The 27,434-nt window shown below is 44.9% G+C and overlaps 1 protein-coding gene across 7 annotated transcripts in view; it reads right to left on the bottom strand.

Annotated features, from left to right (window-relative positions):
- The window catches only part of lrba (LPS responsive beige-like anchor protein), a 284,780-nt gene that overhangs the window by 186,521 nt on the left and 70,825 nt on the right, over positions 1 to 27,434 (bottom strand). For all 7 annotated transcript variants that reach the window (XM_054778104.1, XM_054778108.1, XM_054778107.1 and 4 more), the window contains exons 30-34: positions 22,107 to 22,261; positions 19,099 to 19,183; positions 18,889 to 19,022; positions 17,762 to 17,823; positions 3,084 to 3,148 (exon numbers count right to left, since the gene is read on the bottom strand). In XM_054778104.1, the coding sequence (XP_054634079.1) occupies positions 3,084 to 3,148; positions 17,762 to 17,823; positions 18,889 to 19,022; positions 19,099 to 19,183; positions 22,107 to 22,261 (501 nt within the window). The remainder of the gene's footprint in view (positions 1 to 3,083; positions 3,149 to 17,761; positions 17,824 to 18,888; positions 19,023 to 19,098; positions 19,184 to 22,106; positions 22,262 to 27,434) is intronic.

A 27,434-nucleotide genomic window follows, 5' to 3' on the forward strand; every position in this document is an offset into this window, starting at 1 on the left:
ACGCCAAGCAAAGCCAGTCAACAGTACACTTTTTTTCTACGTAGCTAGCTAGAGCCGCTACAAGTGAACAGATAACTTTAGTTCTAGATATAGACATCTTAGAGCAGAGTTAGTTCATCCATCATCACAATCATGAAGATGAAAGTTGCATCTTGAAACGAATCAGGAGGGGAGCTTAATGTCAGCTGACTGATGTCACATGACAACTACAAGAAAGTGACGTTTACGCCATCGACCCAAACTACCTTGGCGATGTAGCGGTAGCTCGTCATCGACGTAATGGCCACCCCTGACATAGAATAATGATAACGTAATGTAACAATATGACGATCATTAAGATTTTTTCCACAATTAATATAATAATCAGCATAATAGAAACAAGCACATCTTGCTTCATTGTTTGAGTTCCTTACTCAATCCGTTCCATAATTTAATTGGGCATCCTGAAATGCTGGGGCTTTTCAGCGTTCTCGCATACAAGTGTTTCAAGTTTAGTTTTCTTCTAAGATCATACTTGTCCTCTCTTGTAGAGCAGAATTGCATGACATTTTTGGGTAGCGGGTTGTTATTGTAACTTTTTGCATTATTTTAGAGGTTTGAAAAATTACTAAATCAGCCAATTTGAATATTTGTGATTTAAAAAAAAGGGATTTTTGTGTTCTTTACACATGGCATTACGAATGATCCTCACTGATACAGTACTTTTAGCAAGTGAAGATTTCCTTCTACAGTATAATGATTGCCCCATATTGCCACACAATAAGTTAGCTATGCTAACACCAAAGAACAGTAAAGAGTGTGGAGTGATTTTTGATCAAAAACAAATTGTGCTTTGTTCAATAGTGAAGTATTTCTCACCAACTTTTGTGGTATATTTTTGATGTGAGATTTCCTCATTTTTTCATCTATTATATCGCCAGAAATGTATTTTCATTCGCCCTTTCAACGTCCACTCTGTCTATTTGTATTTGGTCGTATGCGTCCTTTCTGCTATTTCCAAAAAGCATTATTTTAGTTTTACTTCAGTTCAGGATAATCTGTTTTTATCAAACTGTCCTTTTAATATGGCCGTTTCTTCTGTGACTTTTTTAATTAGCTCTTGTGTTCCCCAGAACAAAAGGCAGTGGTATCATCCGCAAATAATACTAACTTGAAGTCTTTCATCACTTTACAGATGTCATTGATGTAAAAATTGAATGTTTTCGTTTCTCTTCCTTTCTATCCCCTCCTGCTCCGATCCAGCCGCTCCAAATTTGCATAACAACAAAACCTCAAAGTCAAATAAATTCTGTATAACAGGGGAAGCGTATCTCACACTTTTCCCTGGTAGAGTAAATCTGTTGAGCATAGGAGGGCATTTAGATCTACAATACTATCTGCCCTAATGGCTGGAAAAATCCAGAACTGTATGGAAGGCTTTTGTCAGATCCATGAATACTGCAGCTGCACATCTTCTATTGTCTATAGCAGTTGTGATTTCCTCCGTGATTTCCATCAGTGCCATAGAAGTTGAAATGTTGGCTCTGTATGCGTATTGACTACCTGCTAGTACTTCATTATCATTATTCATACATTTGTCCAACCAAATAGCTTCTCCATAATTTCACAAAATTGGTGTAATAAGGAAACTGGTCTGTAATTTGTAAATTGATGTTTGTCTCCATTTTTAAAGATTGGAACTACTTTAGCTATCTTCATTTTGTTGGGAAATGTTCCAGTCTGAAATGATAAGTTACTGATACATGTTCAACGGTTCTACAATCTCATTGATAACTCTTTTTAAATTCCATTACAATTAGTCAATGTTTTTGCTTACCAATTATTGCCAATGTCAGTGATTTCCTTTAAAATAAATTAAAATGCAGTCCTTCACAACTTGTCTACATCTGTTCAAGTTGTTGGATTGTGTATTTGCTGACTTTTTAAACATTTGCTTGCAAACGCCACACGCCACGCCATGCTAAACTCTACCAGGGCACACATCTTGTCACACCGGCGCTTCTTGATGCTAACGAGGCCGCTAACGTCAGCGCTAGCTATACCGTGAGGGTTAAGTTGCCGACTTTTAGCGACACAGCTCATGCCCGTGGTTTCAGTTCAGACTAAAGCGATCAGCAAAATATGCCGGGAAAAATGCAGCAAACATGTCATTATGCATGTATAGTGTGCCGCTTCACACAGCATCAAAGGACTTGCTGTGCTTTTTCCTTGGCTTTTGGAACTTGAAGTATGCAGTGACACCTCAGCATCACGAGCCCTCAAGTGCACGCTTAAAAAAATGTCAGTTAGAGCAATTTTAAGACATGAAAACAGCCACAAGGTGGCAGAAGTGCATTTGATATGAGCTCGGAAGGGATCTTTTGCAATGAAATACACACTCGACAGCAAGGAGCAACGTGGGAGAACGTGGAGGAGTGTAGCGTACAAGGTTACACCTTGTAGGGACATTTTAACACATGCACAGACACAGTTTCGTTCCAAATGAAAAAATGAAATCAGTCAAATAGTTGATGGTGTTATATTTGTAAATAAATTGTTAATTTGAAGTAAAACAACCTTTTTTGTGCTATGTTGGTATAGTTGTTTATATATTTGAGCTGTCAAAGTAAAACAGTAAATTGTGTCAAAGTGAAAGTTATGCTTGAAATGTATCTTTTCACAAAAAGCAGTTTTCTCCATGTTTTAGTTGGGAACTGATATTTTCCTGAAACTTGCCTACGTTCTAGTGCTGAAAACAGGTAGAAACAAACTTCTCTGATGAAAGAAGGGAGTGTAATGTTTCTTGTGGTAGCTTCCATGTTTATATAGCCATACAACACAATATTCTGTGTGCCTTGAAAGATCAGTCAAAATCGTCTAACATGGCGGCTAGTGATTTTGAAAAATGGCTGGGATTGAATGAGTTAGTGAGAAGGAAGGTTCTGTGTGCATTCTATGAACAAGTAAAGCAATCAAGTTCCACTGTGTTTCCATTTTTCCTGTTTTTCTCCATGAGAAGATGCTTTCAAATGCCTTGCAAACTGTATGCACTGTAAAATGTGATCATCGATGATGCATTTCAGTGATGAAGTCCACTTCCTTACCTGCCTTCGTTGACCAACTCGATGAAGGCCAGACCTGCGTTCTTCTGGATGGAATTCTGCCATTCCTGCAGGCAGAGACAAAAAGCAAACACTTAGACAATCAGAAATGTGGAAAGGGAAAGATTTGAGTCGTAAGAGTCATGGTTTTTAGTTTATCTTCCTGCCTAGACAGGTATGGTCTCAAAGCGCATTTATCACTCGCCAATACGCTAATTTCCTCCTCTCTTTGACGCGCGTTTTGCTTGGAGGTGTCAGTCTAAACAATCCCACCGCAGAGGCCCGGCGAGCGAAGCTTAAATCCTCGTCATGGGGAGGGGGGGGCAAAGACACGGGGGGGAAGGCGGCGGTCATCGGCGCTCGTGTTCTGCTGGCACATTTCAACGCCTTCGACGCAAGCGTCAAAAGAATAATAAAGCAACAAGGTTATGAGGCCTGTCTGAACCTCACCAAGCTCCCCCCTCCCGACTTCCTCCCTGGGGAGTTGAAGAAGTATGCGTGAAAAAGCTCATGTGAAAGAGCTAACTACTCTTGAAGAAAAACACCACATATTACACATCACTTCATACAAATGAGCCACGTCTCATGAATAGCCTCCTTTCCACCCCACCCCCCCTTCTACGCTAAAATAAAAATATATCAGCCTTTGCCTTTGTTGGGGGGCCACTCACATTTGGAAGCTAGCAGTCTGAGAGTAACGTCCAAGCCTGACGTTTTGTACGTATGACTCGGTTTTCTCACCAACGTTTTTCGTACAGTTTTGCACGGAACAAATTCATCTGTTGACGCTGTACTGTACATTCCACAGAATCCAGCGCCCAAACAAACCACCCCACGTGTTGCTGACTCTCCGGCTGTGATTGGATTTTTTTTTTTAATTGTGGCTGCTAAATAACCCGCCACGGGGCCAAAGAGAGTTGCTCTTGGAGCTACTTGATGCAGAAGGTGAGAAACAAGATGGAGTTCAGTCCCACCGAGATGCACCATAAGTTCCACCCATTCCTCATTCAGAATGATTCCACGTTGTTTTCTGCATGTAGAACTACATCATTTCTACCCTTTTGGAGGAAATGAATAAATGAATTTAAAAAAACTAACGTACGGCTGTACTGATATCACAATCGCTCGAGATAAAATGATCAGAATATTTTTCACATTGCGACTGGAGGCATTCCTCTTTGCCATTACCATGAATTGATTTGTCTTCCGCCATCTTTTGTTATGGCAAAATAAAAGACATCGCAATGGATGGACCACACATGGTTTGCACCAGACAGTTATACACAAAATACACTACATATAATAAGTACTATCCGTCCGTCTGTCTAAACACATTTTTGTTGTGAAGCTAATGGATACAGAGTCAGCAATTAGCTTTTGGACTTTGGCTGTAAGCAAACATCTGAGAAATACTTGCAATTGGGCATGGCAAAGCGTGGCCGAGGAGTCGAGCACCGTGCCTGCCTGCCGCTATTTCCGCCTTTTTCTACATTCCTGCTACCCCGCTTACCATTAGCGGTGTTGTCCTGCCACCCTAAACTCCTAAACTTTGCATAGAAACGTGCCCACAAACGTTGCTCAGATCGAAGTTAGACAAGTATTATCATATTAGCAGCAAATTCAGCGATGTTGCAACTGTGGCGCTTAAAGGGCTACAGGGATATTGACCGATATTACATTTTTCTGCCAAATATCGGGCCGATAATATCAGTGGGCCGATATTATCGGACATCCCTAATTGTATCTCTGAAAGTATGACAATGCAGTGATACTTGATGGAATTATGTTTCCCTTTGTAGCAATGACATCAAACGCATACGATACAATTTAATGCCATGTGGATATTTTGGTCGACAACTGACCCGAACTGGACTGAAGCGTACCGTTACTCTCCGATTGCTAGCTGTGCCTTTCACAAGTGTACCCACGTGTACCACATGGACGGTAATGCAAGCATTTTGACAAACCAGAATATGGTAACGCTGGTAACTTCAGTCCCGATAGTCCTGATGTGACATTTTTATAGCATTTCAGCTGCTCAATGAGAGAGAGTGGTGTGGAAAGGGGAGTTCAGAACATGCAGAGATTCTTACATTGAATTAAAAAAAAAAAAATTCAGAAATTCAGGCTTTGTAAAAGTAAAGGTAATGGTTGAGTTTCTCATGAACATGCATACAAGGTACATTGGAATACATCACATAGTACAATTCACAGTTCTACATGTCCAAAAAGGAGTAGGAAGAAACCAATTGCAATTGCAATACATTTGTTCACCTCCTGTATTCCAAATGTGCTTTTTGCCACTTTTAAATAGACATGGAGATGGGAAGACCTGGGTTGGATTCTCCCTTGGGCATTTCTGTGTGGAGTTTGCATGTTCTCCCCGTGTGTGTGTGGGTTCTCTCCGGGTACTCCGGCTTCCTCCCACATTCCAAAAACATGCATGTTAGCTTCACTGGAGACTCTAAATTGTCCATAGGTATGAATGTGAGTGTTTGTCTGTATGTGCCCTGCCATTGGCTGGACACCAGTCCAGGGTGTACCCCGCCTGTCGCCCAAAGTCAGCTGGGATAGGCTCCAGCATGCCCCCGCCACCCTAATGAGGAAGTAGCGGTATAGAAAATGGATGGATGGATGATGGAGTATAACAATGTGGTACACGGTAAATAGATTATAGAACATGATAAATGATAGACTGAGTACAGATGACGTACCCACAAAAAAAAAGTATGTTGCAAATGACGACATGAAAGATAAGTTGTGAGAAAGTTCTTGTATTTTCTTCTTTTTTAGAACTTTGCTGTCATCATGTCGTTGATGGTGATAGAGGAAACACCGTCTGACCTTTGGAAGCCCACCGGGATCCAGCGTATCAGCACGACGACGTGGAGGGAAGGATCCATTTACAAGAATTTCTAATATAAATTCATCATATACGTGACGACTTTAGGGATGTTTCCACAAAGCTAATGGTTTAAAAAAAAGCCATCAAAGCCAATTATGGCTTCAAGAAAGAGAAGTCATTTCTGTGCAGTGTCACTCTGCAGCCGACCGCACGTCACGCTCACAAAGCTGCACTTAACCTCCAACTCACAACTGCTTTGTGTCCTGAAGGATCCTATTGGCATTGACCGTGTTTACAATACGGTCCAAATAGGAAAGGAATTATAACAAAAAAAAAAAAACTCGGGCAGTGGGGCCTCGCTGTGGAAGAAAGGCGCGTGAGAGAAGCCTCGAGGCCCCGATGGTGGAAGTTGAACGACATTAAACATGAGTGTTAGCCTGTGGCCGGTGGGGATATTCCAGACCGGGCCAGGCTCACCACGAGCCGGATTTCAAATAAACACCACAGGAAGTCAAGCCATAAATAGAACGGCACTCTGGAGGAGCAGAAAAGCACAAACATTACATTTCCTGATGTGATTTCTTGTAAATACTCTGAGGTAAGCGGCGGACTTTACACCATCAGGAGTTTGGGCGGCTGATTATCCATCCCGTCCAATCACATGAGAGAAATATGTCTATTTTAAGCAACAAAAGCATTGCACACATGTCTTTTATTTTGATATGAGCAACAGAATATTTAGTATAACATACCCTTCTTCATAGGCTGAAATATTTTGTTCGTTCCATGGTAGCAAGACGGAATACATGACAGGTGTGAGAGGGTCCAGTGGCCAGGGCGAGGGAGAGTGTGGAGCGTTTGGAGAAGAGTACGAAGGGAAAGATTTACAGGATGGACGTTTGGTGTGGAGACAACAAACAGGAGGCACAGCTGAAGGTGCTCGGACGATATAAAGCTGCAAGCGCCAGCAGCACCCAGACTGAAGCAGGCAAAGCTGCAGATAAGTCCAAGGCGTGGAAATGAGGTTTGACGACGGCCATTGGCATTTTGTGGACACAAGACTAATGGTGTCATTATCGGCTGCACAGACGGAGACTTCTACTTGAATTCAAAGAGCGATGACCCTGATTTGAGAACGCAAACGGGAGCAGGTCGGTCAGTGATGGAATATTGGATTTTTTGGGCTGCCCCGGTCAGCGGTGTAACTGCTTTTTATGGCCGCGATAGGGGGCCGTGACCACAGCGCCCCTGATGAGAGGATACAAGCAGCCATTTGTGACCTCTCACCTTTAACCTGACCTCTCGGCAGATGATAGGACCGAGCGCGTGGGCGGTCCCTTGATCCTGATTGGAAGCCGGAGGAAACATTTGCCAACATTTTCATTGTGTGTTCCACCACGATGGCATTGAGTCTAAGCACACATGCCATGCGCTTCCGTCATTACAGCTGATTATCCGTAATCAACATCCAAATATACCGCTGACACAAAGCAGACCTGCTGAGCGAGAGACGCTTTCAAACATCGGGGCTGGCCCAAGCACAGACGGGGAGAAGAACAAAATACAAAAAGAATAAATAAGTCATTTGTGCTTCTCGGTGACGTGCTCATACTCACAAGTGTTTGACTGTTCAGGTGGAGGGAGTCTAGTTAGGATTATGTGGCATCATCGCAACTTTTCACAGTGAGACCAAATTGATGAAAGTCAGTAATATTCTCACCATACTGCTCACATGTGAAGGAAGCTCTCTTTGTATGATGCAAAAAGATCACTTAGGATCATCCGTAATACAAACCTTTTAGCCCTAAAATCCAAGAGAAATCGGACCTTAAAATGAAACTTAACACACTCATATGCGAGATCAGGGCTAAAACCTTCACATATACCATCAGCATGTGGAACCAAATGATGTTATGGAAGGGACTGCGTAAAGGAGCACATTGCCTGTGTGTTTCCCTTTTCATCGCTTATTAATAGATATCTATTATGGCTGCTGGACTCCTATTGTACCACACTGTTCCTACAAGTATGTATCTAAAATTGGCAAGGGAACATTTGGAATACAGGAAGTGAACAAATGTGTTGTAATCGATGTGGAACGGGTGGGGGGAGGTAGGATTAAATAAGCTCTGCTTCTTCCCGCTCCTTTGTGGACATGTGTGACGTGTACATTCCAGTGTAACTTAAATGCAAAATCAATGAAAGCGTTGCCAACGTCATTTTCTTTGGCTCACGTTGACTTGACTCGTAAAAGCGAAACTGTAAATGTCACGAGCAAAGGTGCAAAGCAAAGTTCAAGGGTGAAACATTTGCTCTTTTGTGAGGGCGGGGGTGAAGGTAATTGTTTCCTTGTGTTTTAAAGCCTTGTTAAAAAGCTGCGCGGGTACAATCTGCAACATTCTGCTAAAAGACGTAACAGCCGCCCAGAGTGCGACAAACTTTTCAAGCACGACTAGAGATGACAGGACTGAACTTTTGCTATTTGAACACATCAATCATGTCCCACAGACGTTAACGAGCTTCTGCAACAGATCCTATCAGAGGCTCCCGAACACGTTTTTATCAGCGGGGGCACAGGCCGGCGAACAGCAGGAGAGAAACACAAGTAAAAGATTCCAAGGTCCTACCAGGTAAGAAAACACAACTTTAAGGGGGAGGGGGGAGTCAGTCAACTGAAAGCGTAAATAACCCAGCATTCACGCCGTGCGAGGCCCTCATACTAAAAACCAAATGATATATATGATATACATTTTTTACTTTAAGGACATTCTGCCCTCTCAGCAAGACTTCCTTCCTGTCAGGAAGCGTCCCCACCCCCCCAACTCCGACCCTTGACTCAGACTCCTCCAGCACAACACACATAGCTGGCAACGCCAGGGAGCCCAGCAATATTTAAGTACCAGTTGGTGTTAGCCTGTTTTCTCTACGTCTCACAGGAGAGTACCATTCCACCACATCAGCCCCTCAGGTGGAGAACGATGGCCGTAAGAGGGCACTGGGGGGGCAAGGAGGGAAGAATAACACTTTGATTTGCACTCATCTTGAACCCTTGTGCGCCCGCTGGACTGCGCAGCGTGGTGCACGTTTCTGACAGGCTGGTTCCTCGCCACTACGTTTCTCACCTCTAGCCAGCCCCCCAAGCCCTGGGTTTGCTCAACATGGCCTGCGACTGATCCATCAAACCCTTGCTGGCAGGAGCAAAAGGAGAAATATGACCGCTGGGCTTGATGAATTCACGATGAGGCCACATTCCACGTGAAGCAACTTGCAAGGAAGAATCTGCATTCTGACCTCAGGGGGGCTTTCATACAGACATCCACACTGGCACACCTGTGTGTGCTTTCACACAGCAACACAGCGTCCTGCCATCAGTTCCCTGATTCCGTCAGGGAAGTATAAGATACTTCTTGGGGTGGGAGAAGTTCAACATAAAGTACAAAGTACACAGATGAGCCTCAAAAAGTCTGAGACTAAACTTTTATGGACTGCTGAATTGTTCACGAGTGAGGGAAGGTTGGAGCGTGAGGTCGACAGGCCGATCGGCGCAGCGTCTGCAGTAATGCGGTCGCTGTACTGGACCTTCGTGGTGAAGACAGAGCTGAGCCGGAAGGCAAAGCTCTCAATTTTGCCCCCCCTGGGTTATATAATCTGGAAAATATGGTACATAAAAGTATTTTATTACTTTTTTCTATTAGTTATTTACAAATGATTTTTTCCCAGTGTTTTTTTAATCATTATGTCTGAAAGTTTGGGTGGTTGGGGACCCCTGCCTTACAGCATGCTTGGGGATATAATGTGCTCTTTTACACATTTGAAAATACTGTAAGAAAGACACTTTTATACAATTGGCTTCTTTATTTTAGAATGTGAGATTCATGACAAATGTAACTGTTGAATCGTATCGTTTGCACAGTGCGTGGAATTGTTCTGTTCTTAAAATATGTTTGAATCACATCATAACGCGTGTATGTAGCTGCGTATGGAATGGTCTAACAACGTTTTCACACAGCATCTGATGCGTGAGGACATCTGTGCCAGCGTCTGGTATGACAAAGTACATTACTTCCAACACAACTGTGTTGGCTGTTAAACCCCCCATCCTGGAATGGCAGATTACCCTTTCACGCAGGCGGCATCCCGGCTGCATTACAGCTCTCACTCTACCTCAGAAGACCTCAAGGGTGAAATGGCAGGCCCAAGTTCCCGATACTGACCAGCACACCCAGCATGGTCACCATTCTTTGTCAATCTCAGCTTTGATGGGTGGGGCATGTGACAAGAATGTCAGATGAGCGCTGTCCCAAGCACGTCCTGTACGAGGAACTGCTTGTTCGAGCGTTCCAACAACACCCTGAAAGCCTCTCTGAAAGACCACAACACCTGGGAGACGCTCGCCAAGGCAGGTGCAGCATGACGAGGGGCCATCAGGAATGGAGCACATGGATGGTGCATGAAGGTGGTTGGAAGGTCAGACACCTCAGAGGGCGTAGAACGAGAGCGCTGGAAAAGAAAATGTTCTTTCTTTCAACCCTCAACTGTTTGGATCGCAACGATCCTCGAGGGAACTGGCTACTTCCTGCCAACATAACACGCCTTTTTCTCGCGACAGATCTCAACCTTCTTTTGTGCATTTCAAACGGAACACAGCAAAGCACTGCCGTTAGCGTGTGCACCTTCACACAGAGCTACAAAGCCCTCCGGTGGGATCCTTTGATGCACGAGGATGTCTGAGCCGGCGTCTGGCGTGACATATGAAACACTTGTCAGACAGCAACAATTGCTTCATCACAACAGGGCGACGGAAGTGAATGTGGGGTGTCCAGGCATTGTAGAACACCCTCACACACACCCATCAGAAGAGGGTCAAATTGCAGTATCAGAGTTGAGCCAAGATGCCTGCTTGATTCATGTGCTCATCGTTTACATCATGATGGGGACTACGTGCATTATTAACAAACTCTACTTGTTTTGTACTGCGCAGCCACATGACACCCACCATTCCAACCTCAAACCAGGTCGCTGGGTTCTCAGATGATTCTACTGATGACGAAGACGCTGACCTGTCCTTGGAATGCCCTTGCAAGCCATGCACTCTCATGCGCTAACCTGGAGGGTCAACAGGTCAGGGGTCAAGGGGAGCCAAGTGTTTGGGGAAGTCCTTGTCCCACAGAGCAGCAGGAGAGCTGGCCATCTCTTAAACAGGTGAACTATTGATCATGCGCCACAAGCCAATGAGCTAGCGGTCAGCACTCATTGATCGGCTTTCCATACCATCCTTATACCACCACGAAATAGAAATACTTCATTTCATAGTCAATTCCTTCTCATTATTCTTTTACTTTCTTTTCATTTCATGCTTGGATCAAACCATCCATCCAACTTCTTCTGCTTATCCGAGTTCAGGTCGCAGGGAAAGCAGCCTAAGCAGGGAAGCCCAGACTTGCCTCTCCCCGGCCACTTCGTCCAGCGCCTCCTGGTGGAACCGGAGGCATTCCCAGGCCAAATGAGAGACATAGTCTCTCCAACGTGTCCTGAACACCTCCCCAGGGAGGCGTCTGGGAGGCATCCTGACCAGATGCCCAAGCCACCTCATCTGGCTCCTCTCAACGTGGAGGAGCAGTGGTTCTACTCTGAGTTTCTCCTAGATGACAGTGCTTGTCACCTTATCTCTAAGGGAGAGCCCAGCCACCCTACGGAGAAAACTCATTTCGGCAGCTTGTACCCGCCATCTTGTCCTTTTGTCACTACCCAAAGCTCATGACCACAGGTGAGGGCAGGAACGTAGATGGACCTGTAAATTGAGAGCTTTGCTTTTGGGCTCAGCTCCCTCTTCACCACAACGGACCGATACAGAGTCTGCATCACTGCAGATGCCGCACCAATCCGCCTGTCCTTCCCTCACTCGTGAAACGGCTCCGACTTATTGCCGGCAATGCCAACCAAACTGTGACAACAAACTGCCTGAATTAGGTGGTCGGGGACTCCATATCCCCGGAGTACTCCCCACAGAATTCTTCGAGGAACATACTCCAAACTAGGGGTGTTTAAAATAATCGATTCGGCGATACATCGCGATATTACATCGCACGATTGTCACATCGATTCAAAAGATGTTCAAATCAGTGTTTTCATATGTGTTTTGGGGGTACCGTATTCATGGCAGCACCTTTTGTCCTGCACTTAGCTGGCAGCGTCGGCAGCACAAATCAGTGTTTTCATATGTGTTTTGGGGGTACCGTATTCATGGCAGCACCTTTTGTCCTGCACTTAGCTGGCAGCGTCGGCAGCACACCACCCAAGCCCGCCAGAGTAATGATAGCATCTCGTGAGAGTTACTCCAGGGCGGTATCTTCACACTATATTCTCGCGGTGTTTAGAGAACAGCTAAAGTTTCAACATGGAGAGGGAATTACGAGATGCTCCGAAGCACATTTATAAATCTGCAATTTGGACTCATTTTGGCTTTTACAGCACCACAGACGGGGGCCCAGATTATGACAAAATGTGTTACACGAGGATGAAATACTGCGGAAACGCCACGAACCTCCGTGCACATGTTGCCAGACATCACGGCGACGTGGAGGTAAAGGGACAACAAGCGACTCGTCTCAACTAACTCTTGAACAAGCTAATTTAGCCAAATTGTCTTCAAGCTCACCGCGTGCCACCAAAATAACACTCAGTGACCTACTATATGTGCAAAGACATGCGCCCTCTGAGCTCGCTGGAAAGTGATGGCTTTCATTACGTGATGTTATTCCATACCGTCCCGCCAACACTTCACTGACGCCGCTTTGCCCCGATTGTACAAAGAAGTAAAAAACGATGTGCTGGACGGTCTTCATTTTGCGGAGCGAGTTGCATTATTAACATGTGATGCCTGGACGTCCAGGGCCACCGAGTCAGACATAACAGTAACAGCACATCACATGGATGACATGTGGAAGATGCGTTCATGTGTTACAAACACGCCCAATGTATGACAGTCACACGGGAGAGAATATTGAGGCGTTGCTGCGTGAAGTTGTGGCTGATTGGGGCGTCAGTGCAAAACATTCTGTGGTAGTTACTGACAATGCTCCCAACATTGCAACCTCAAACACAGTCTGCAACATGTTCAATACAATAGTTTAGTCATTCGTTGTTTCTAGAACCATATATTTTTAAAAATCGCAATAACTGTCTTGCACTTAAGTATCAGGATATATCGAAATCGAATCGAATTGTGACCTATGAATCGCGATACGAATCGAATCGCCAGATAATAGGCAAGGCACACCCCTACTCCAAACGATTAATGAATAATTCCATTTTAGTATTTTTACATTTATTTATTTTGTAGTATTTGCTTTTTATGTTCTATATAAGATTTATCCCCTAACCCATGAAAAGCATGAATTTGATCAATGTTTCTGGTTTCAGTGGTCTGTGGTTGAAGTTGTCTCTACCATAATAATGGAAAGTGTCCTATCAGTGCTTGACCATTATGGAACCCTTCCTTCCTTCCTTCCTTCCTTCCTTGCGCTCGTGTAGAGGATGCGTTTGTGATAAATGTCTGAAGGATGGATGGGCTGACGGAGGGCTGGACAATAATGGCTGATCTACAGGACACAAATGCAGCTACTGGGGAGATTGATGGTGCTCTTCTCACAGTAGACTGTCCACTAACTGATGAGATGATTTCTCGGAGCGCTGGACAGACGGAGGAGGAGCGCTTCCTCTCATCTCAGTGCATTATTTATGAATGTGATGTTTTGGGAGGACGCTTCTTTTCAGAGGAAATGCAGCTTGTTGAATGTAAATGTGCTAAAAATGGGGAGTAAACATACAGTAAGTGAGGTGGACCAAAGGGAGAGTACAGCCGCTCATGTAATATGCAGGACACACTTCACCTTCAACAACGCTGAGCATTCCCCCCCCCTTAGAAAGCTCATCCTACACTAGCGCTTCTCAATTAGTTTCTGTCATGCCCCCACTGGGGGACACAAACGTTTTGAAATACTATTGAGCCACTGATAATATCTATTTATTCATCTGTCCTGTACAGACTCAACTCCAAAGTATCACAAGTTCATACATGTTGGCGGGTCTGCACTAATACTGAAAGTCCTCCCAGCCTCTCGTGGCCCCCGACACTTCATTTCATTGCACCCACCCCCACCTATAGACAGTAGCAAGTCAGGTCAAAACTAACCTTTGCTTGTGCACCAAATGTACCAAATGTTTGCAGTTAGCTGCTAATGTTAGCACTATGAATAGTTGTTTCAGGTATGACAACACAGTGGAACCAATTATCTACTGCGACCCTGGTGCACCTTAAAATAACGCTTCAATGAGACAAAAATGTCTCACTCAAGCAGGCTTTGCTACACAGCTGAAATCAAAGCTCAGCTACAAACATGAGCATTTGTCATACTAAAATTGGGCATCACAACATTGCTGCAGCACAACAGACCTTGGACTCAACTTGACAAATACCATCAAACTGTCATGTCATTTCCAGACTCGATGACTTGACTTGCAGGATTCACCACAGCAGCCTGCAACGACAACTGCATTCGATTTCTTTTTATTTGATTTCTTTTGAAAGAATTGGCTTATTTATTCGAAATCCACGTGTTCGATTACATTGTTTAAAAATGACTTTCCCCCTCATCGCTCATGTGGGCTTCCAGTCGCTTCTCTCTTTTCATTTCATGTGCAAAGTACCAGGAGATACCCACTGTTGTGATTTGGTGCTATACCAATACATTGAATGAAACTCCATTTTAGAGCTGTCATACTTCTTGGTGTGCGATATCACTGATTCGATACGGACTAACCGATGCGATACTGATATGGGCCATCTGTTACATTGGACAAGTGTAGAGTTACAGTGTACATGCTGTATGAAAGTACACAATAGCGCATGTTGGACACACACGCAGCTCATTAGCATGAAAACTCCACACACACACACACACACACACACACACACACACAACAGGAGGCGGCCGTGTGCTCCCAGTGGGGTTTCCTAAAATGACTTTTAAACAGGCTAGACTGTGCATGTCCGGTGCAAAAGACTCTCGTTTGCAGCATGTAGTCCTTCCAAGTGCAGTGCAGCATTTAACCATTAATCGTCAACTTTGTGTATTCAGTAAGAATCAATAGCAAGGTTGAGGCGCCACCCGAACACTTTATGTCTGATGAAAATGGTCCTTTAATTGTCCTCGTTTAGAAAGGGCTCGCCATTAAAGAGCGGTTTAGCATCGCCTCCTCAATGCGGCCGCCATGCAACTTTCATGGGGTCCCTGATTAAAACCTGCTCTGGAGTCCCTTGCCTCCTGACCTTTCACCCCAGATCCACTCCATCTCAAAGCACGGTGAAATTCATTACAATTTGGCAGAGAGGGAGCGCTATCGCAATCGGCCGATGAGGAGTGCGAGTGGGGTGGGGAGGGTTGGCAGATCAATCAAAATCATCTCCTTTCACTCTCATCTACCTCCAAGATGGCCGCGGAGGTGCTTCCTGCGAGACGAAACGGCCACTTCCTGCACTTGGGGGGGGGGGGCCTAAATGACATCATCAATCACGCTAGCTAGCTCGTTAACCCACGAGGAGAACAAACACAAATAATGATATGTTGTCATTTAGCCTGGAGGAAAGTCTGTCCCTGCTTTCACTTTCACCCCCGTCCCCCCTCCCACTTCAGTTGGGCTGCTTTTTTTTTTTTTTTTGAACACGACAATAAAATTACATTTGCATTAGCTGTGAGAGAATTTCGCTTGGATGATTTATGGAAGCAATCAACACCAAGCTAGCCAATCCCAATGGCTGCCCCGCTCTCTCAAAACGTGCGTGTGCGTGTGCGTGTGCGTGTGTGTGTGTGCGCGTGTGTGTGCGTGTACAGATTGGATGGGGATGCTGAAAGCAGAAGGGAGAAATAAGCCAAGCTTGGGGAGGGAAGGGGTGTAGAGATTTAGGCTTTGATTAGATTAGCATGAAACAACAGCCAGACAGATATGACAAATCGCTGCATTACAAGCTGCCACTCTTCCCTCTTTGCTCCTCTATCTGCCCCCCCTCCAGGTATCCCTTCCTCCCCGCTTGGGCTACAGCCCAAATCCCGTGGCGTCCGCCGCCATCCAAACAGATGTGCAATGGGCCCACGTCGGGGGCGGAGCTGGGTGAGTAATGGGGAGAAGTGTGGGCCAAGGTACTATTTCCTTACAAAATGAAAGCTGATAACATAAAAAAGTGCACCATCATGAATCACATGCTTTTCTATTACCGAATAAAAAGCCAGCAGATATTATCGGTACGGTATCTTCTATCTTCTCAAGGCAGAATACTACACAAAGTAGTACTTGCATATACTTTCTGCAGCGGTGCGCCCCCCTGCGACTGCACACCACCCACTCACTGGGACCAGGCAACAGAAGCATTGCTGTATGAATGACGCTGCCATCTCATTCAAACCAAGTGAATCCCTTTTCAAAGGACAAATCACACCATTTACAACGACAGACCCCCCCCCACCAAACGTGAACATCAAGGGAAACTTGACTGACTTCCAGAATTCCATTCCAGAAGTTGAACTTTTAGGGATTATGGATCCAGGGCCCACTAAGTCTATAACTGTTGATTTTGACATGATTTGGGCTTCCTGCTCATAAAACCCACAAAAAGAGGAACTCCATTTGTATGTGTGCAATGTGCCATTTTGGACTGCATGTTCTGGAGTCAAAGGTAGGTGCTGTGATATATTTCCAAGTAGCAGCAGCTCCAAGATCAGGCTTTAATAGCAGCACATTTGAACCACACATGAACCATCCCGTGTTACTGGCCATGAGGCCTTTTTGAAGTTGAATGCACTGTTTTGAGTAGAGCGCATGGTTCCTGGGATCGGCTTTAGTTTCCAGTGTTCCCTTGCTTATTTCCCAAAATAGCCCACGACCCCTCAGCACTTTCCTCGGAGAGGCATTCATATTTCCTCAGTTTCTCTTGTTCAAACACTCTCAAAGTTCAAACTTGTCGGAATGTTCATGCTCAACCTTTGAGGTTGGACACAAGAAATGTTGAAGTGACTCGCGTGCGTTTCCCTCCTCTGGCCGAGCCTCTCCGATGAAGCATTTTTGTATCCTTGTTAAATCGGCCCGTTTACCCAAGATTCATTCATTCTGTAACGTCCAGCTTCCTTCAGCATGTGCACAAGTCCAAGTCTTTGTGCGATGGCTAGCATCTTCTTCTGCCTTTTGGCTGCACAATGTTTCGTAGACATTGTGGGTTTTGTCAGCGTTCAGAGTCTCTGCTAGCTGTTTGCTAGCCATCCCACAACAGGAAACACGGCACGGCAACACGAAGGAGACTGATTGACAATGGGCGGGTTCTCCCTTAGCCAATCAGGACACAGGACACAATGCGCATTCACAGACTGTATTAAAAAGGCTGCACACTGACTACTCTAAAGGTGTAGCTGCCGCTGGTAGGCAGGGTGGGGTGATGTTACTGACGGCAGCCATCATTGATCTTCCCACGCCTGCTTGTGATCCCCAAATGAGTACTCATCAATGCATAAACTTGGCAACCAAACAAAGGAGCATCAAATCTTCATTACAGGGTCAAAGGGCACGTGGACAGGTCACCCACCCTTGACCCTGTAGCCTGTATCTTCTGTTCGCTTTCTGGGAAGGGGACGCGAGCAGGAAGGGAGAGATAAGCGATTTGATTGGCTGGCTGTCCGACTCTCCCGCTGCCGTTGTTGATTCGGTGCACCCAAGGTGGATGAATCAAACGCACGTCGGGGAAAGCCACGAGGGAGAGGGAGGGAGGAGATAAAGATGGCAGACTTGCCTGTGAACACAGAAGCATGACGAGCTCCACCACCGAACTGCTGGACTTCATGCACACCAAGCCTGGAGACAGAAAAAGGGATCAGGTTACCAAAGCCGAGTGCTGATCCTTCCATGGATGATCTAACAGGGCCATCTGCAAGCACACATGGAGTATTGATGCCACTAATGAGCTGACATGATGTTCATGTAAGCTAATACATATTTGGACCAGCATATGTCCACTAGTACACATGCCACAGGCCACAAGTGGACCTTTCTAAGGCCCCAAGGCTCCACTGGACGCTCCATAAGCCCAGACACACATCTCCCCCTCCCCCCTGCTAAAACGATCCATCAACTTTCCATTTTGTTTGTTGGCAGCAGACATCCCAAACACTGCTATTAGGGCCTGGCCTCTGACCCCACCCCTCCTCCAGACCCGCAAGCTCTGCTACCTTACTTACGTGCACACTCATCACGAGAGCGCTACTTCCGTGCGCGAGCGCCGAGCAGCAAACGCAACTGCATTAGGTTTGCTTGGCGTGGTGCTAATCTGGGTGTAGATGTGCCCCACAGGGGTAAATTGCAGTCAATAAGCGTTGCTTTTTGGACATGTGGACTTGTGTTATGTGACGTGCTCCTGTGTCATTTGTGTGCATGTTCAGGATGAATGAAAGCATTACCATATACGCTACTCACTAAATGGTGGGGACATCAGGCCCCCGGACGAGAACCCAGTGAGCGAGTGTGTGGTGAAGCTAATCGCTAGGCGTCTAGTAGCTAGCCGGCGTGGCGTGGCAAGGCGAGGTGTCACTATGCCAGTAACATAGTTCCTAGCAAGAGTAACAACAGCGTCGCTATAGCTTGGTTCATACGCAGCTTCCATTATGTTTGTGGAGGTGGAGTAGGTGCTTTCTCAGCTGCCTCTTTTGACTTAGAATGCACAGAAACGTGGAGGACGTGTGTTCATGTCTCACATAGGCATTGTGGATGATGGCTCGTTTCCTTTAAACATATACAGGAGGTGATGGAGGATATTTACACACAAGTGCTAACAGTAAAAGGATATGCTAACACCTCGCTTATTGTGGTTTTTTCTGATGTTTGACTGCTAAGATGAAGGTTTGAGTACCAGGCTGTACTCACTGGTGCCCTCGATGAGCAGCTCTTGCCCGTGGCTGCCCAACAGCGTGCGGGAGAGGAAGGGGGCAAAGTCCACAAAGATCTCTCTCAGCAGGGGGGCTGCCTTCTCCAGAGCGTGCTCCAGACGCTCCGAGATGCTAGGAGACGAGGAAGAGTGCACGTTGGCATAGGCGTCTGAGGGAGGATGCAATGGAAGAAGAGAAGATGGATCACCTCATATCGGGGGCCGTGTGCTGGCTCACAGGAGAGAGCTGGGGCACAGACGGCAAGCTGGCGCTAGCTGCAACATGGCCGCCTGCTGCAGGGAGGAAGCATGCGAGTCTGTTATTAGTCTGGATGTGTTACACACACACACACACACACACACACACACACGGTAATACATTACACGGCCAGCGTAGCTCCATAAACCCTGCATGGAAACATATGAAATCACACAATGGACTCCATTCAAATGTACTGAGGAGGGACGGGGCGGGGGGATTTATGGTCCAATAGGGCAAGTGGGGGTACAAGTATCATTTTTATGGTTAGATAGCAGATGATGTACTCCAGGCACAATATGTCTTCCTTATCAATTTACAATTCACAGCTTTTCATGACGGGGGTGTTTAAATGACATCATGTTTCAACTGTCACTCGCTTAGCCCTCCTCCTGCCCCCTCCCCCACAGGAACATTTGAAATACAGTGCAACTCCTGAGGTTGCATCATGTGGACAGGAACATGCTTAGAACGCCACACTAAACATCCAACAGCACCTGGGAAACATCAAATACAAATATGACAACAACAAGAAACCCACTCATGCAAGTCATGCTAGTGGTTGTCCTGGCTGCTCAGTACAATATGGCTAAGTTGATAATAATAGTACAAGTATTCTTTTTCTTATTATTCAAAATAACTTGAAAAGTTCTGAACGGATTTGGATGACATGTTCAGGAATCGCTGGAAATGGGATATAGAAGAAGTGATTACATTTTGGGGGTGATCCAAATTCCAACATTCAAAATGTTCCCAAAACTCACTCTTTTCCCTAAAACCTATCATGATTATTATTACCTACTACCACTGCCACATTTCTCAACCCATTCAGACCGTTCCAAAGTCAAAATTCTCAACTCATTCGGGACATTTACACTTTCCCGTAAATTGCACATCATGGTAGGTGTTAGCATGCTAACATCATCATAGTAGCCTTTTCAGCCATTTTCATTGCCAGACACTTATATAAACACTTACCACTATTATGCTATGTGTTAGCATGCTAATTTTAGCATGTTGGCATTACTAATATGCTAACATCAAAATAGTAGCATTTTCGCCATTTCCAAAGACAGAAACGTATGTAAAGATTTAGCTCTTGCTAGGTGTTAACATGCTAATGTTAGCACTTTAGCGTTGCTAGCATGCTAACATTAAAATAGTAGCATGTTTTAGCCATTTTCATAATAAGGACTTAGAACTATCTTGCTAGGTGTCAGCATACTAATGTTAGCATTGCTAGCGTGCTAATATCAGCATAGTAGCATTTTCACACAATTGTCATTGCTAGACACTTATATAAACACCAGTATTATACTAGGTGTTAGCATGTTACCACTTCTGGCATGCTAACATTAGCATAGTAACATTTTTAGCCATTTTCATAGCTAGCACTTAGCTAGCATGCTAATGGCAGCATGCTAGCAGGGCTACCATGTTAACATTAGCAATGTAAATACAGTATGTAGATAAAATAAAGGCAGGACTAACATTTATGGTGTGAATCACAATATGGGGGGGTACTATGGTGCTTGGCGGAGGTCTGCGGTGTCTGAGTGCTTTTCTCGTTATTATAGTCAAAACTATATAACAACTTATATAGCATTACACAAATGTAATAATAATCATCCAGCCATCCATCCATTTTCTATACCGCTTCTCCTCAGTAGGGTCGCGGGGGCATGCTGGAGCCTATCCCAGCTGACTTGGGGCGACAGGCGGGGTACACCGTGGACTGGTGGCCAGCCAATGGCAGGGCACATACAGACAAACAAGCATTCACACTAATAATAATAATCCAGTGAGTAAGTACTCCCCAGGAGTAGTCTTGGACTCTTACAGTGCAATGTGTGTCCACGCTGCTCAGCACACTACAGCTACAGTACGGCCATGAAAATATGTCCACATATATATTTATTATGCTCTTTGTATGTCCTCTTTGTCCCAGGAACCCCTGATTTTCCCCACTGGGGAAAAAAGAGAAAATCTAAAATATGATATGATAATATGATATCTTATAATGGGGGGGTGGTTGGTGTAGTTATTTTATTTTAAACAAGCGTGTAAAATGGATTGATGTATTTAATTGTGAAAGGGTCTGTGCAGTTATTATTTTCATAATATTGGATTGTGTTCAACCTTGTTAGAGTAAGAAAACAGATCCAACCCCCCCACACTCAGTAGGTGATTAAATTGATTGTTGGGCTAAAAGGTGCTTTATGGCTTCAGGTACTGTGTGTCCATGTTTGATTCATCTGCCAGTAAAGCCCCCTCCCTGTGCCTCATAAATAAGCTAATATACAGCTGAATATTGGGGGGTGGGGGGGTGTTATTCCTGATGTTTTTGCAGCCAGGTCCGTCTCCAAGCAGGGATAACTCTTCCGCAATGACAGCGTGATGTGTTTTGGAATGTGCACGGAAGGTGTTAAGCAGCTCCGTCGGGGTCTGGGGGGTCTGGGGGGTCTGGTGTAATGTGACGACCCCCACGCCTCCAGATGAAGGCGCTCCTTCAGAACAAAGAGGCCTACATGAACGCCTCCATCTTTAGCTTGACTACGTGCATTTCATGATTCTTTTCTAGGAAGCTAATTTGTCATATGACTCTTTTATTATTAGAATCATTCATTGTGTGCATTAGTAGTATTCATTGCTTCCAAATAATATGATTATTATTCAGGAATTGTAGGCCATTCATAGACCTCCATTTCACATGTTATCATTGACATAAGAACCATTTCAGCACACGTTCCCAGTAGAGACGTTAGCTTAAGAAACTCAGCAGCAATTGATTCTTTTTTCTGTTATTTGCTGATGTCAGAGGTAGGATCTTCTCCTCTGGGGGGAAATTTGTCCCAAACTAAAAACATGATGAATTTTCCATCCATTGTACATTTGAATCATATTGTGTGTGTGTGTGTGTGTGTGTGTGTGTGTGCGTGTGTGTGCGTGCGTTCTCACCATCTGCAGAGGCGCTGCTGCCCTGCGACGCATCTCCAGAAGACACCACCGCCACGCCGTCAGCAGGCGTCCCGACAGGCACCGAGGGAGCAGAGGAGGCTGCGGTGGAAACCTGAGACACCAGGCCGGCTTTCTTGGGTGCCAGGACCACGCTCCTGCACGCACAAACACAGATAGCCCACTTGATTGTTAGCACGACAACATTCTATCACCATCATCGCCACCATGATGCATTCTTTACTGCTGCACAGCACTGATATGACTGACACCAACATGGACACACGTACATGAACCAGTAGATACATGCAGGTCACTTCCAAATGGTAGTGCAATCATACATAATAAGTCAGAATAGAGCTTGATAATAGGAACAATAGTGTCAGAACAATAATACATAAGTTGGTTAAAAGTCCAGTCCTGCGTCTCTTGAGTGAAAAGTGGCAGGGCGTGGAGGAGGAAGGAGCTGCTCAGCCTCCGCCAGTGAAACCTCTCTTCTGTGGGGAGGTGATGCTGTGCTTTGGATGATGCTGGTTGTCCATGATGGGAAGGAAAGGAGGCTCCTCAGTCTCATACTGTATGTGCTATATTCCAAATATGAAATAGATATATAAACATATCTTATGATATAGTGGTTACTGTATATATTACACATGACAGGTTATCAAATGATGGCAGAAATAAAGGAATCCATATTTCATAGTGTTTAATATTACACATTACTGTATGTGTGTGTCTATTACTTGATAAACACATCCAAGTACACCCGGATGTAAAAATGAAAATAAATCCCATAGAAATAATTCCAAATAAATGAAGATTACTTTGCAGAGATGGCGTGGCGTGTTTCTACACTATATATTCTATACAGTAAGTGGCCTCTTGGGAAGAGACCTCAAACAGCAACCAGGCTCTGGGCAGCCGGTTGGGTGGAGACAGAGGTGGAAAAGTGGAAAAGTGTATATAGGCCTGTCGGGATAACCAATGTTGCTGATCAAGAATGTGCTACAAATTATCGGCGATAATCGATATTGACAACATTTTTGGAGACTATTTTTTCATTTATTGTATGACATGATAATGACAGTATCAAAAGCAACATTGTAATTAAAATATCAAAGGCTTTTAAATGAAATGAACAACATAACACACACCCTCACCCACACAGCTATGTAGTGTATTGTTCAAATAATGCAGGGCGTCGTTTGAGCCGGCCCACATACTTGTCTTTTGCAATGTAGCGTGATCGGTCGCGTTCCCCTGCTTCCTCAGTAATTACTTTCAAACAAATATGACATCTCAAGTCGTCAGTGTTCATGGGCTCACCTTGTTCGTTCTGTTTAAAACCGAAATATTAGCTAACTTGCTACGGCACACGGTAGCCTTGCTACCTTGAGAGTAGAGGAGACGACAGGAGGGTTCACTCTCTCCGTTCATTCCACAGTAGTGCCAAGGCGTGCAGACGGCTGCAGAGTGAACCCTCTTGGCATCCAGCCTGAAAGAGAGATGACGAATAAAACACAAATGCACGCACATGTCGATTTATCCAGTCCTCTGAAAATGATCAACACCGGGACTTTTTAAATCATAAGATTTATCAATGCTTCATCAATGATCATGACAACATTGATAAGGACAATAAAGGCTGGTCATATGGAGCATAGAGGAAGTGATAGATAGTTTGGACACCTGTGCCCTGAGCCACGAGTGTAAGAATGTAGCGTGCGGCCGCGTGAGGACGTGCGCTTGAAAAGTGCTCTAGCAGGAATGGAGCCAAACAGCAGCAGCTGCCGGTGCTGCCAGATAAGGCGTCAGTCTGGAGCGCGGCTCTGACAAACCACACGGCTCATATGAAAGGGAGCCCCGGCCCTGCTTATCAGTGCTGACACAGCGGAAGCAGAACCTCATCACTGGCTGGTGGCACGCGCACGCACACGCATACGCGCACGCGCCATACAGCGCAATAGTTTGCTTGGCAGGCTATGGATGGAAGGACAACAATTGTTAAGAGTTTCTACCATGATGTGAAAGTGACAAAATGACTTGCGTACCCAAGGTTTTCGCAACGTGCGACTGATGGCGGCTCAGAAAACTTGAAAATAAGTTGGTTTTGTTTGTTTTTAAGTGAAAAGAATGTAAACACGACAGCAGTTAGTCACCCATACCGTAAACATCACTTTGTAGATGTCATGTGATTGTATAGATTTACATATTCACCACAATTACTTTGAAATCAGTAGTACTACTACTACTACTACTGTATTGCAGTACTACGGCATCGATGGAAAAGAGGCAAAGTAAAAATCAGTCTTTGCTAACATTTAGCGAGGGAGTGGCTTATCTGCCGCTCAGATAACAGCGTCGACCCATCAGGACGCCAGGGCGGCACCGACGTGAAGCACCCTGAGCGTCGACACCAGCAGGCTCGTCACGAGCACCTGAATGTGTGTGTGCGTGTGTGTGTTGAGGCTTCCATCTGCCTTGAAAAAGGAGCCAGTGAATAATTCAGCAGGTCATTAGCCACACTTAGCATGAGTGGGCCGCCCCAGTCGATTAATCAGCCATCAGCGGCCACAAACAAGAGGCCCAAAGCAGCCTGTGTGCGTGTGAATTATTCAGGCTTTAACCTGCTGTGTATGTGTGAAATAAATGCTGTGTTCCAGTAAGCTGTGCTATTTCAGGTCAACTACACGTGGACTCGCTTCTTTGATGGACACCAAGAGCTGGAGTGGGAGGGACTTCATGGCATCATTTCCTTCTAAATCTGGCATTTCCCGGCTTCCCTCCCCCATGTTAGCGCTGAGTATAAAAGGCACCGTCCCAGCATGGCAATGTTCCTATTATACAGTCTAATAGCTCAGTGCATTGTCACTCCAGTAACTACACACACACACTCACCTAGCACAATCAAGAGTTGTGCAACACTTCGATACGACTCATGAAAAATGACTGGGAGACAAATAATAGATGCACGGTCACAGCAACTTAACTCTCCCTTTCACACAAACTTCACTTTCACTTTGTAAAATAAACCCAATACAACGTGAAAAGCTTTGAAATGACATGTGCCATCGTGGACTACTCGTCCAATAGCAACGAGGTACAAAGGCTATGGGGAAGAAATAGTCTTCACATAGGACAACACTTCATCTGCACTCTTGCACTTTACTAAAAAGAAACACTGGAAAGCACGGGGGCCCAAAGTGTGGCTCAATGTAAAAATGGAAGGTGTTGTCAGTGAGGTATATGATTCAGTACCACACTAGCTTGCTTGACAAGCCTGGAGAAATGGAGAGCAGCGAAGCGTATTCAAGAGTCAAACTGCATGTTGAGTACAATAAATTTGTACATGTTGGCAGGGCTGCACTTACAGTGAAAGTAGGCCCTGCCTCTCAGGTCCCCCTGACAGCCCATCACCACCCCCCAGGGGGCCCACCCCGCTGTTTGAGAAGCACTGGTTTCTGTGAAGCTACATTGGATTGCTTTTAGTGCACAAAATGTATTGTTTGCCATTTTCATTGATTACACCCCACAAATGTGGGCTTTTATAGTGCATAAACACAGAGTACGCCGCCTTTCAGGTAACTATTGTGGGTCACATTGAAGATGATAAAAAAAGGTTCCGACAGCGTCTGACCAACAGGAATGCATAGAAATGACTCAGCATGTCTCTGCATCCTCCAGAAAAATTCTAGAGTGAGACAAATTGCTGCATTTGTTTCTGATGTGCAGACTTTCCCACCAAGTGTCCATGAGTCTGCTGTACGTGCACACCAGGCCGGGTGCACTGCCAGGAATGCTAACAAGTGCGTCATGTATATCCCAGCGTCCAGCGCTTGCACATTCTGCGGGTCGGCTGAGGCCTAAATCAGCGGCTTGCACAATGACACTGTTTGGTTCTGGTTCATGTCAGCAAATATTTGCAGACTGCCTGTCATAACAGCGGCATGGCGCAGGGATGGATGGGAGAAATCCAGCAGATCTGCTAGGAAGTAAATCACCAAGTCACCCTATGACCCGCACCCACTTTTTATCTATCAGGAGCCCAGCTTTTTTGGGGGTCTGGTAAATCCAAGAGTCTGGACCAGAGGAGGATGTTGGAGATGTCAGTACAGTAGTACAAATGTTCATCACTCTTCAGTGGCTCTTTCAATCTTGTCATCTCAGCACATATTTACTAATCAATTGTTTACATTTTGTGCAAAATTTGTGGCAAATTTGGTAAAATGTTGTTTTTTTTTAAATGCTCTGCTGAAATTGAGTGTAAATGTGTGGTGCAAGGGGGCATTACAATTTGGAAATTATGATTGTTACACTTTGCACGACATGATTATGATTTTATTTGAAGAACATTCATATTTACAGGGGTGGGGGAAAGTGTTTGCCCCCTTCCCGATTTCTTATTTGTCACACTTACTGTAAATGTTTCAGCTCATCAAACAAATGTAAATATTAGTCAATGACAACACAACTCAACACTTTATGCACTTTTTAAATGGGAGAAAAACATCCAAAGCTACATGGGCCTGTGTGAAAAAGTAAAGCTAATAAGTGGTTGGGCCTCCTTAGCAGCAACAACTGCAATCAAGCGTTTGTGATAACTTGCAATGAGTCTCTTCCAGCGCTGGGGAGGAATTTTGCACAATTGTTCATGTCACAGGTCAGCCACAGCATCTTTCTGCAGAATTCATGCTTCCATTTATCACAGCTTCCGGGTCCTGAAGGCCATCACACTACCACCACCATATTTTACTGTTGCTATCATGTTCTTTTTCTGAAATGCCAGATGTAATGGGACACACACCTTCCGAAAAGTTTGTCCTGGGGATCATCAAGATGTTTTCTGGCCTTAATGTTGTTTTTGTTCAGCAGTGGTTTTGGTCTTGGAACAGTTTTTGCCCAGTGTCTTTCTTATGGTGGAGTCATGAACACTGACCTTAACTGAGGCAAGTGAGACCTGCACTTGTTTGGATGTTGTTGTGGGGTCTTTTGTGACCTCTTGGGGTCATTTTGGTTGGCCGGCCACTCCTGGGAAGGTTCACCACTGTTCCATGTTTTGGCCATTTGTGGCTAATGGCTCTCACTGTGGTTGGCTGGAGTCCCAAAGCTTTAGAAATGGCTTTATAACCACACTGATAATTCTCAACTCATCTCAGTAATTTTAGGTTTTAAAGGGGTGGGGTGGGGGTGGGGGTAAATCACTTTTCACACAGGGCCATGTAGCTTTGGATGTTTTTTCTCCCTTAATAATAAAAACTTTCATCGAGTGTGTTGAGTTGTGTTGTCATTGACTAATATTTACATTTGTTTGATGATCTGAAACTTTTAAGT

Source organism: Dunckerocampus dactyliophorus, chromosome 6, assembly GCF_027744805.1.
Source record: "Dunckerocampus dactyliophorus isolate RoL2022-P2 chromosome 6, RoL_Ddac_1.1, whole genome shotgun sequence".
Classification (NCBI taxonomy): Eukaryota; Metazoa; Chordata; class Actinopteri; order Syngnathiformes; family Syngnathidae; genus Dunckerocampus; species Dunckerocampus dactyliophorus.